Source organism: Sinohyriopsis cumingii, unplaced genomic scaffold (genome assembly GCF_028554795.1).
Source record: "Sinohyriopsis cumingii isolate HCF-2022 unplaced genomic scaffold, ASM2855479v2 utg000400l, whole genome shotgun sequence".
Taxonomy (NCBI): Eukaryota; Metazoa; Mollusca; class Bivalvia; order Unionida; family Unionidae; genus Sinohyriopsis; species Sinohyriopsis cumingii.
This window is the reverse complement of record NW_028315895.1, coordinates 819,711-832,687: the sequence shown is the minus strand read 5'-3', so window position 1 is coordinate 832,687 and position 12,977 is coordinate 819,711. Positions and strand designations below refer to the sequence as shown.

General features: G+C 36.4%; 1 protein-coding gene across 1 annotated transcript in view; it reads left to right on the top strand.

The window, feature by feature from the left end:
- LOC149774186 (elongation factor G, mitochondrial-like) overlaps window positions 1–5,542 on the top strand; it is a 77,344-nt gene extending 71,802 nt beyond the window's left edge. Inside the window, exon 19 of the mRNA XM_089945688.1 lies at window positions 1,672–5,542. Coding sequence (XP_089801814.1) covers window positions 1,672–1,854 — 183 coding nt within the window. The 3' untranslated portion in view covers window positions 1,855–5,542. The remainder of the gene's footprint in view (window positions 1–1,671) is intronic.
- Window positions 5,543–12,977: the final 7,435 nt, after the last annotated feature.

The following is a 12,977-nucleotide window of genomic DNA, read 5'->3' as shown; positions in this document are numbered from 1 at the left end:
CTGTAGAATTCATTTTTCAAAATTCGTAAAGCACTGTTAATTTCTCCTTTTCCTGATGCAGCACTTTCCACAATTTAACAAAATCCCTCTCCTCTAACATTTTTTTTAGTCATATAACATCCACAAGTTACATTGAAGAGGCCAGTAGTGATTCCAGTTTAATGTACATTTTATTGAAAATAGCTTGCCCTATTTTACATGCTGGTACTGGAGAGTTGGAGAGAAAATCTTAAACATGCATACAGATATCGCACAAAAGGAAGTGATGCCTTGATCAAAATTTAAGTAAAAATCTGCTTTAATTTTTTGTCTCTGTTCATATTTATACTGTTATTCTCAAGCACATCAGTCTTTAGATTCTTGACTTCAGTTGTATGAAAAATTACAAAATTTCAATTATGAAAGAAATTTTTATGTACAAAACATTTGTGTATCAAACAATTCAATCAATTTGACATTTTTAGGTTACCATAAGTGGTACAAATAACATGAATTTCAGTTGTTTACCAGGGCATAAGTGGTACAAATAACATAAATTTCAGTTGTTTACCAGGGCATAAGTGGTACAAATAACATGAATTTCAGTTGTTTACCAGGGCATAAGTGGTACAAATAACATGAATTCAGTTGTTTACCAGGGCATAAGTGGTACAAATAACATAAATTTCAGTTGTTTACCGGGGCATAAGTGGTACAAATAACATGAATTCAGTCGTTTACCAGGGCATAATTGGTACAAATAACATGAATTTCAGTTGTTTACCAGGGCATAATTGGTACAAATAACATGAATTTCAGTTGTTTACCAGGGCAGTGGGGAGGGAGATTCAGATTAACTTGCAACTCAGTGCTGTTATGCATGTAAAACTGGGTAGAATTGGGGGTGTGAGTGTAAATGCCATGTGCACAGTAGTGACGTGGGCAGGACTTTAACCTATGACCTTTTTCAAATTCCCAGTGTCTACCAAGGACCTGTGCTGCTTCCAGAGCTTGATACAGGCATAGACTTAACATAGATTTTTTAATTGTCTGGTGATGCCGACTGTCATGGAAAATCAAATAGTCCTGCAGAAAATCAACTGGCAACTGGAATTTGTTTAAAAATAATTTCAGCAAAATTGACTGGTCCTTTGGGCCTGCCACTGTTAGAATTAACTTGTGCTTTTCAAAACCCACAAGGCACAGACCAGGAGCTAAATAGACACATGTGCTGCTTCTGTTGAATAAGCAAAATGATTTTTTAATTGTCAGTGTAAATCTTTGTTCTTTAAATGTAATAAGCTGGGGAAAAGTTTCAGTTAGACCAATGTTTTTTCTTAAAATGTATCAAGTTGGAAGAAAGTTAGGCCCACTAATGTTAGTCATGATTTGATTTAGAAATCTTTTTGATTTTTCAGCTGTTTGTTTCCCAGCAGGTTTTGCTCAAACATTACAAAAGCCAATATATGAAACTGTAAATATTTAAACTTTTGGACTTTTCATGAGAAATTATTATAATTTCTTTGTATCATTCTGCAACAGTCAGTATTATCAGAATAACAACAGAACCTCAATTGCTATAACTTCTAAAAAATAAAAATGATTTCTTATCATGTATAGGACAGCTGGTACTGTAAGGTATCAATGTTTAATTTCATGAGGCCTAAAAGCTTGTCTTGTGTCTTTATTTAGGTTCCCCTGAATGATATGTTTGGGTTCTCCACAGAACTTAGATCCAATACACAGGGCAAGGGTGAGTTCACTATGGAATACAACAAGTATTGCCCTGCCCTTCCATCAACTGCTGCCCAACTTATACAGCTTATGGAGGAACAGAACAATGAAGGACAGAATGCTAAAAAGAAGAAAAGTTGATGATACCCTAGATTAGTTCTTTTTTATTAGTTCTCCTAACCGGTAGACCAAGTTATGTTATGGTATGGCCCAGCATCCTTTATGCATCGTGCATCTGTAAACATGTGCTGTTTTAAACTTCTAAAAAGAACCACCAGATTGATCTTATCAGATTCGGCTCAGACCGTCGTGTCTCGAAGGATTTTAAATTTATATAAATTTTGCTGATCTGCCATTAAAAACGGCCACTGTTACTAAAATACTAGAAACCCTTTAAATGTTTTCTTTTCTTCAAAAACTGCTGAATAGAGAGTCTTGTTTACAACTTGTACAAAAACTGCAGATGAAACTTTACAGAAAGCCTCCTGACATAAAGGGATTTTAGACTGAAAATGATGCTAGTCCACCTCAAAATATCAAAGAACATATACATGGCTATATGTACTGAATAAATTTGACCAACATTAACACAAAGCATCCTGGCATAGGGGCCCTTCCATATTGGACAAAAAGAGATGTGTCCTCAAGTATGGAAGAAGACAGAAAACTTGAGAAATGTTGAAACAATAACATTTTTTTCCTCATAAAATGCAGTAAACTGTATTTGAAGGAAGTTCAGCAGAAAACTTCCTTCTACCCCAGAATACTTGACCATCTGCTCTGACCTTCATTTAGTTGTTAAGCAGCTCTGAGTCAGATGAATGATTGCAGGTGTACTTGGTCCTCTTGTTTCATTTAAAAATTAGTTGTAAATTATCTTTGTGGATATGCTATAATTGTATCTACTAATATGTTACTTACTGTAACAAATAAAGTGAACAGTTTTTGTTTATTATAATAAACTAACATTTCATGTGTGCTTAATTCACTTACTGTACAGTATTCGTCTCACTTGATGTCATTTTATCATAAATTCTGACACATGTATTTAGACCAGTTTTTCAGTAGAAAGAGACCATGTTAGCTGATTTAGTAGATCATTAAACTTTATAATCCAAGTGTTGTGGGTTCGATACCAACTCAGGTGTGACCTGTTGTCAGTAGTTATTTGTCCAGTATCCATCGTCTGTCATATTGTTAGAGTAATTTTCCATTTTTCTTAAATTACTTGGAAGATTGTTACTTGAGAACAAATGAGCATGTAAAGCAGTGGAATAATTCTTTCAGAGTTGTGTATGGCATTCCAAAGAATTCAGCAGTGTTTCTGGCATCCATCAGAACTTTACTTGACTTGCAAATATTACAGTAGTGTTTCTGACATCCAAACTTGTTACTTTGAAGATCTGAATTTCATGAAAAGAGAAATCCATCATGTTTATGATATATTGGCATCTTTCAGTATAGGGGTGGCTTTCCATGAGTAATATAGTTTGTAAAGACAAAATCTTAAAAGTTTGAATGCATGATCTGTTTTAGAATCTGTTTCAAGCAAAGACAAATTTGATTTAATGTCGACCAGACTTTAATTAAATTTAAGTATTGTGGCTGTAAATTCTGACAATAGCATTCGACAGGTAAAGCAGAAAAGCAGTTACGTTCTGCTGAAAGATCTGTATTTTAGAAGGATTTCAGTGTGGTAAGCAACAACCATGAATGTACATTTTGTTAAGAATTACAACAAGTGTGTTCAATATCAATTGAAAAACTACTGTCATTTTTGGTGATTATTGCTCAGCAGAAGTTTTACATAGTGGTTTCAATATTTAAAACAAATGGAATCCAATTTGAACCTCACTTGTTCTCTAGGGAACACTTAGGTGTTAAACCATTATTACAGATGGGTTTTTTTTTTTGCATGACAGGTTACCTCCATCAACTAATAGTTTTTGTTTCAGGTCCCACAAACTTACATCACATCCAAAAGAACATGCAAAATAGTGCTGACAATTTCTTATTTTAATGCTGCAGCAAGTGATATGTACTGCTACAGTCAGTGACATTACTGCTGCAGTTAGTGACATTAGTGCTACAGTCAGTGACATTACTGCTGCAGTTAGTGACATTACTGCTACAGTCATTGACATTACTGCTACTGTCAGTGACGGTACTGCTATAGTCAGTGACATTACTGCTGCAGTTAGTGACATTACTGCTACAGTCATTGACATTACTGCTACTGTCAGTGACAGTACTGCTACAGTCAGTGACATTACTGCTGCAGTTACTGACATTACTGTTATAGTCATTTACATTATTACTGCAGCCAGTTTACATATACTGCTGCAGCCAGTGACAACTGTTTCTGCAGCCAGTTACATATACTGCTTTATTCAGGAGAGACAATACTGGTCTTTTTGAGGGAATGTGGTTTATTTTTTTAAAAATGTACAAGATGTTTTAAGGATTTTGCATGTGTTACATTTATCTTTAATTGTTGTACATTTTTAAAAGAATTTAACATCTTTAATTTTTCTTAATATATCTTGTCCTTCGTGTATAATATTTGAAACGATTTATCCCCATACTTTTATATGCTCATCATTTTACTTATTTTAACTTGACCTTAGCTGGCACTGTATTGTCCGTATTGTGCCATAAATGCTACACATTGGTTTGACTTTCCATAAAGTTTAAATTATTTCCAAAACATTCAGTATATTAAACAATTTCATTACATAAACCAGATAGCAAGAAAAGGGTACAGTTTTAATTTTTCATGTACCTCTGCAGATGAAGATTGCATCCATAAAGTGGAGAGCTTCCTGACAAAGCTCGTATGCATTGTGAATAAATAAAGAAAAATAACAATATAAGTTTCGGTGGAGAATTTAAGATTTTCAAAATAAGCATCTTTACTCAATGTATATCATTATTTTTTTAAGTCATTATGCATAATTTTACATAATTTTCAGATGTATTTTCAACACTTAGGGATAAAAAAAATGTCTGCTTGCATTGATTATAAATAAAACCCAGGTAACAGTAATTCACTAAACAGCTCTTTGCTAGAGACCTGTATTACTTTTAACAGAAGTGAGAGATCATATTATAGAAAGTGGGGATTTAGATTTTTTTAAATTTGCTGCAGAAAATTCTCATCGTCAGCTGTTGTTTCTACAGTAACATGTATATCAATCATTGTATGTGGATCTTGGCTTGAACAAAATGAAATTCCAAAGAAGACTTTGGAATTTCATTTTGTTCAAGCCAATTTGAGACCTGTATTACTTTAACAGAAGTGAGAGAACAAATTGTAGAAAGTGGGGATTTAGATTTCTTTAAAATTTGCTGCAGAAAATTCTCATCGTCAGCTGTTGTTTCTACAGTAACATGTATATAAATCATTGAAAGTGGATCTTGGCTTGAACAAAATGAAATTCCAAAGAAGACTTTGAAAGTAATGAAATTACAGAGACCTTTTAAAAACACATCACTATGTTTATGAAACTTAATATCTCATAATTTCAAAGCAAATATTCATTGTTATTGTAGGCATTGCAACTATTTCTATAATAGTAATGATTGATCAGCTTTGATTATTTATTGATGTTTCATCATTCTAGTTGAACATTTTAACCTACAGTGTTTCAACTGGTCCATTTTGTTGTACTCAGTTAATTATGACATGATAATGTGATTGGTTGCATTTGACAGTGGTAATAATGTGATTGATTAGTTTTGAAAGAGGACATATATCTAATGTCTGTGATAAGACAATAAAAAAAAATTACTTTTTTTTTTATAGCGTGAATAAAACGATGTTTTCTGAGACTTTTGTTGTTCATTTTGTACAAATGTCATGAGAGCTTATATTCTCTTTATACAAGGTCAGTCTGTATCAACCCTCATACAGGGTCAGTCTGTATCAACCCTCAAACCGTCATACAGGGTCAGCTGTATCAACCCTCATACAGGGTCAGTCTGTATCAACCCTCATACAGGGTCAGTCTGTATCAACCCTCAAACCGTCATACAGGGTCAGCTGTATCAACCCTCATACAGGGTCAGTCTGTATCAACCCTCATACAGAGTCAGTCTGTATCAACCCTCATACAGGGTCAGTCTGTATCAACCCTCATACAGAGTCAGTCTGTATCAACCCTCAAACACTCATACAGGGTCAGTCTGTATCAACCCTCAAACCCTCATACAGGGTCAGTCTGTATCAACCCTCAAACCCTCATACAGGGTCAGACTGTATCAACCATTAAACCCTCATACAGGGTCAGTCTGTATCAACCCTCGTACAGGGTCGTTCTATCAACCCTCAAACCAGTCACCAGATTCATCACTTTATCTCAAATGAAACTGGTTCTTCAGTATGCACCAAATAGTCCTCTATTCCATTAGATCGTGTATATGATGTCACCTTTATGCCAAGCATCATTCTGCCATTTGGTGCATCCTCACCTACAAGCAACAAAAATGAGCATTGTGCTCTTTGTAAAATTATATTGTCCTGAATCACCAACAAAGTTATCAAAACCTCCCCAAACAAAATTGGACCTTGGCGAATTCAAAAAGTCCTCAACTGGTCCTCACCTTTTGCAGAGTAAATGAACTTAAATCTAACCATGCATTTCTGTAACAGACAGTTCAAAAGATGGAGACGATGTTGAAGAATTACTTGTTGCTTTGGTCTATGTATAAACCTCTCAAATAGCAAATTTCAGTTCGGATGCTTTTTTCACAGAGAAAGCATTGCAGAATCTGACAGCTCATTAATGGCCCGGAAGCATAATGTTACAGCCTCAGAAAAGTAATATGTACTGTTGACTTCCTAGTCAAATTTGGTGCAAGGGGTAATGAGAGAGCGGATATGGCAGCCAAAACTGCCGTGCTGTTACCCATTTCGGAATTGAGGATTCCATATATCGACTTTAAACATTGTATAAATCAGCATGTTCATTATACTTGGCAAAATATATGGAATGAAAACTCCACAAACAAGCTTATGAACACCTTGAGTGGTGATCTCACAGAGAACAAAATTATACATATGAGGTCATATTGGGTTGATTGTGTATTGAACACACGTACTTGACATATGCATACCTACTCAAGGCTAAACGTCAACTAGAGTGTATAGCAGTGTCCAGTGGCTGTGGAGAACATACATGTAGAATGTCAACATCCATCCTCTGAGACAGAATTATTTTGACGTGAAATGCATGAAGAAAGGGTATGATGATATTCACGGGGAGACAATATTGGTCTTTTTGAGGGAATGTGGTTTTTATATTTTAAAAAATGTACAAGATGTTTTAAGGATTTTGCATGTGTTAAATTTATGTTTAATTGCGACTGCTCTGGTGGCCAAGTGGTTAGAGCATCCGCTTCGGATGCGGGAGATCGTTGGTTCGATCCCCGGCCAAGTCATACCAAAGACTTTAAAAAATGGCACTAACAGTTGCCTCGCTTGGCGCTTAGCATTAAGACGTTAGTGTTGGGACTGGTCGGCCAGGTGTCAGGATAATGTGACTGGGTGGGACATCATACTACATGTCTGCGGCATGATGTCCCAGTGCTAGACATCACTATAAGCTGCCACATTGTTGACATCGTAACGATATGACTGCAAATTTGTTAAAGCTACGTTAAAAATCTATATCACGTCAGACATATCTTTATCTCCATGTGCATTTTCTTTTAAATTGACCTCATTATTTGGTTCTAATATATCTTGTTCCTCGTGTATAAAATTTGAAACGATTTATCCCCATACTTTTTATGCTATTCATTTTACTTATTTTAACTTGACCTTAGCTAGCACCGAATTGTCAGTATTGTGCTATAAATGCTACACATTGGTTTCTCTTTCTATAAAGTTTGAATTATTTCCAAAACATTCAGTATATTAAACAATTTCATTACGTAGAACAGATAGCAAGAAATGGGCTAAGTTGTAACTTTTCATGTACCTCTGCAGATGAAGATTGCATCCATAAAGTGGAGAGCTTCCTGACAAAACTCATATGCATTGTGAATAAATAGAGAAAAGTAACAATATAAGTTTCAGTGGAGAAAATGGATCAAAGGCCCCTAACACTGCAGGCACTGAGCGGACAAAAATCAGTATTTCAAACCAATTCACATTAACGTTCATTATTTAATGAAAACGTTATCTTCATGGACACAATTCTATGTCAGTACTCTCTCACAGAAATATCGAAAATCACGGCATATAAACCGGCTCTCCTATTTACATTACTAGCATAATATGTGAAAAATATCTACCCGTGTACATTGCAAATTTATTTTTGATTAAGTAATCAGCCCTTACATTTTCCTCTGATTAACTTGATATGAAGTGATACAGTTGTAAAGTCAACGCCCAACAAACCAATTTGTGTTGGAAACTTGCGTTATGTTTCAGAAAGCGAGGGGATTGTGGCCCATTTCAAAGATGAATTCCCTTCAGAAGCGGTATATGTGAAATTGTCCTATTCCCCACCACAACCACCACCTCTGCCAATGCCAAATAGCCTTATTCGATGATGGAGTAGTTTTGTTTTCGAGGCAACAATTTCCTTCCTGCGGAAGCAATGGATAACCTTGCTGCGTAGTGCTCCTAAAACAAAACTCCTAAGCCAGCATCTGAAGCATGTTTTCAACAGGAATGATTTATCCAACTCTGGTAACTTTAGAATTGGTGTACTGAGCATCTTTCATTAAAGGCGTTAGAAGTCCTTTGCGTATTTGAACCAAAAAAATAATACTAGTGTTGTCCTTTTTAATTACGTCAAAGGGTTACCTGTAGTGGTGGAATTCGAAACGAATTTCCTGTTTTAAAATAATAATTATAAAAAAAAAAAAATTAATCTGAGAAACAATAGAACTTGTCTCTTGGTTTCTGGTCAAGAAGCTTCCGTCATCACTTGTTTTGTCGGAGTGGAGTTTTAACTGGCCTGGCCCACTTAAAGGATGACCCAAGCTTTCCAAGCTAGAAAAGCGATACTACACTTGGTGGAATTTGCTGTGAGATTTGCCATGCGAGGTTTGTTGAACAGTTTGCTCAAGATGGTAATATACTCTTCCCAAGTCTGTACGCCAGGATATCGTCAGCAAAACTGTACTTTTTCCATGCCTTTTTACTATTTGTGTGTAAGACGACACGACACGCATATGTTCACCAAACCTAAAGGCATAACTTTAAACTGATATAGACATGTACGGGTTGTTAATGGCGTTAACATGCAGACATTATCAGCGTTGAGCACCTGACCATTTCCTTTGTTGAAAATATTTTCGATATATTTATATAAATTGGTGCCCTGCCAGTTTTGAAAATAAACCCTCGATGTATGGCATTGGTTTATCGTCAGACACGGTAATATTCAGCTGTACAAGAATGAGTCATTCCATCTTTCTTTCTAAGTAACACACCATGTTCGCATAACCTTTAATTTTGATTGGCTCGAATGTATTTAAATAGATTTCATGCTGTATTAAGATAGTATGATCTGTTCTGTTCGTAAACTCTTCCGGGTACCTATTTGAAATATCCACAGTTTTGTCAACAATGCCCTTAAGATAACTCTGGACGCATGTTTACCTTATTTACTCCTCCCCCACACTGGCAGTCTATGGAAGTTTATGTGCTAAGGTCTACATTCTGTTGTCATCTTGCTCTTCCATGACCGCAATACATACTGCATTCAGTAAACACACACACCACTTCACTTGTTTTCTGTGACCTCTTTACATACATTTGTAACCGCTGCGATGACCTAGTGCTTAGTGCGTCCGCCTCTAATGAGGCCGAGTCATACCAGAGACTTGGTACTAACAGGTGCCTCGCTTGGCGCTCAGCATTAAGACGTTAGTGTTAGGACTTGTCGGCCTGGTGTCAGGATAATGTGACTGGGTGGGACATCATGCTACATGTCTGTGGCATGATGCCCCAGTGCTAGTCATCGCTATAAACTGTTACACTGCAAACATCGTAGCTGTATGACTGAAAAATTGTTAAAGCTACGTTAAAAATACAAATCACACACACGCACATATATTTGTAAAAATATTGGCGTGAAATATTCTTAACCTTTCTCCCATGTCTATTCTGTAGTCCATTTCATCCCTGACCTCATTGATTTTGCTGGCCCATTCCATTTTAATACAAATGGAATCAATCTTAAAACTAGATGCATGCGTGCCGCTGATTTGTATGTAGTATTTTGCGTTACCCGAATTATCGCACGGAAAATTGTCACTCTTGTCGCCTTCATACTACTCCCTGCATTCAATAGCAATCGCTACTCTTGGACACTCGCGCTAGATGTGGCCTAATTCCACCTTTATTAACGTTTTTCTGATTCTCTGAGTATATGAACTTGAGACCGAGCACCTGACACTGTGTCTTTGGAGACCACGTTTTTTTAACATCCACGAACATCAGCGAACTAGTATGCATTATACATATTTAGAGTAATTCATGAATGATTTTTCCCTCAGAAGCAAGTAATAACTGGTCGCCATGTAAGAAGTCTGTCAAACCCTCACATTATATTTCTACCATACCACTTTTAACCTGTCGTTGAAATGAAACCCCATCCTTCCAACTAATCTGGTGAATCGGTTACCTCAAATCTTTCTAAGTGAGTTTCTCATAATATGACATTTTATACCTCGTCGTTCGCGGGATACGTGAATATACAACCAGCGCTTCACCCTTTTGTGACACTGAGATGGAGTGACCAAGCCTCTTTTCTCCATTTCTGAATAGTGACATATCGTTCAAATTTATGTAGATAGCTGTCCGTGTGATCTTTATCGTCGTCAAACTGGGTATAAGGAAGCCTCTTTACTTGACAGATGACTTAGTATAGTTTCCACTCTTTCTTAGCTTTTAATATTTCAATTTTCGATTGTGCTCCCCGTATTCCTGTCGTCTAATTCAGTTGCTTCTTCTAACTTTGTTTGTTTCTTCCTCACTGTTTTCCTTTTCTCAAAAGTCTCTTTCATGCTCAGCTGTTTCCATTGCTTCTTCCTTTTTTCACCCCATTCTTTCCTTCTCTGCTTGCTTTATAATTCTTTCTTGTCAAAGTGCGATCTTTCTTTAAACCACTTGTTTTTTGTACTTCTTTTTCTTTTCCCCTCTCTGCCTATCACTCTATCTCTAACTTTTCCCTTTCTGTATCCCATTATTTTTCTCTTTGCTCTTTCTACTGAGCCTGCTCCTCTTGAACATATTTTCTGAGGGTGGAGTTTAGGGACTCCCCACCCCCCACAATCAAACTGCTTTTCCATTATTAATACTGCTGATAAAATCACCAATCCCAAGTGCACTACCGTGTGAAACGTACAGTTATGGGAACAACATGCAAACAAGTGTATCTTCCTTTCAGAAGGTTTCAAAATAGTAATGCTTATGTATGTACATATGTATACATGAGGTACGAAGGGACAAAATAAATCTGCGAGAAATGAAAACAATTTTCCTGTGGAATCTCAACCCAAAGTGTAATATTGTACGCTGTCGTAGCATCCCCACAAATTCTGCAAGAGAGTAACAACATATTAATTCACCCCATTTGCATTAGCCTGTCTACACCAATGCCGACGCTTTGCCCAATTCAATCCCGCATCTGGCATCATTATAAGAGGATGAAACCAGGTGGGATTGGATCAAGCAAAGACGCATAACAAAACTACCTGAATTTAGATGCTTATTTAAAGGCAAATTGATGATAATTAACATGTGACCCATGGCTCACACATTTAGTTCTCTCTGTTGCAAACTTAACTTGATCCATTGGAAAGCATGCCATAACCCTAGTTCACCATGACATAGGTCTGATGTTCTGGAAATATTTAATACATTCAGAAAAAATTGATACATTAAATATGCTCAGCACATAGAACGGATAGCAATAAAGAAAAGTTTTAAAAGTTAAGAAACCATCCCACCCCTTCACCATGACAACGCTTTGTACTTTCTTAGTGAACAGAAAGCGGTATTTCGAAATGGCAATTCTAAGACAATGCAATATAGATAATGCTGTATATGCTTGGAAAACACATTTCACATTTATGCTCATTATAATGCAAAATATATTTTGGTTTTCACAGTTCTTTGATAATGAGTGTGTTGGGGGGGGGGGAGGGGGAGGGGCTTTTCGCCGTAGATATAGTAGCTCCCATTTTCCTATTCCAGTGATGACGTCAAAAATTAGTTCAGTTTCCTTGACACAATTGTATATACAGTTATGAAAGTTGATGTGTTCATTTCAGAGGTGGTACTGCAATGAGCACTCGAGTACCCAAGTACAAGTCGTACATTTTCCATCTGACTCTAGATGTGGAACTTAAGTCGTGTACAAAAAGAGGAGACAACTCCTACTACCGAGTTGGATGACCTGGTTCATACGATTTTATTCTTGATGTTAAGTTTCACTTAGCGTAATCGTTGGGGTTCTTGTTCTGTCTTGTATATCAAGTGCATGGAGGTCTGTATACTTTCCTTCCTTTGAATGCTGCTAGCCTATATTTCTACAACTCATTGCCATTGTCATTCAGCCTCAACAAGGTAATGGTTTCACTGAATGAATATTGCGTTCTGATTGATCAATTGAAAATTTTGGACAATTTGACATTTCAATTTTTTCAAATTAAGATGAAGTGTTTAGTCAGTGTATATTAAATCTGCGAGCAAGCTTTACTTTTCGCAACAATGGAAAATGTACTAATATTTTGTATTCGATTTCAAAACCGAAATTTAGGAAAGTTTGGGAGGGAAGACATATTCCCTGACCTGGCTAGAGAGTGTCATCAGTGATTGTTTCGAGTATTTGATGCCGAGTCAAGTCTGCCACTTAGTGCATCGAGTTATAAATTTGATGCACGCTGGAGACTTTCTTGGGTTATACTACTTGGCCCAGATAAGGGTATATCACAGTGACCACTTTTCATACTCTAGTGATTATGTTTTTATTTAGATCAGTTTTACTGACATTCTTGAAAGTACAGTCCTGAAACTTGGTACCTGTGTTCATGTTAGACGTTACTGCTCGCCATGGGCAAAATATGGTGACAGTGACCTAACTTTAACCTCCAGTAATTACATTAAGTGTTGCATTTATCTACGTTTATCTGAAACTCTTGAATGTATAGTTGTATAACCTGACGGGTTTATTTATTTTGGAGGGTACTACTATCCAGCACAGTAGGAGACACAGACTTACTTTTCATGATGCAGCGACCTT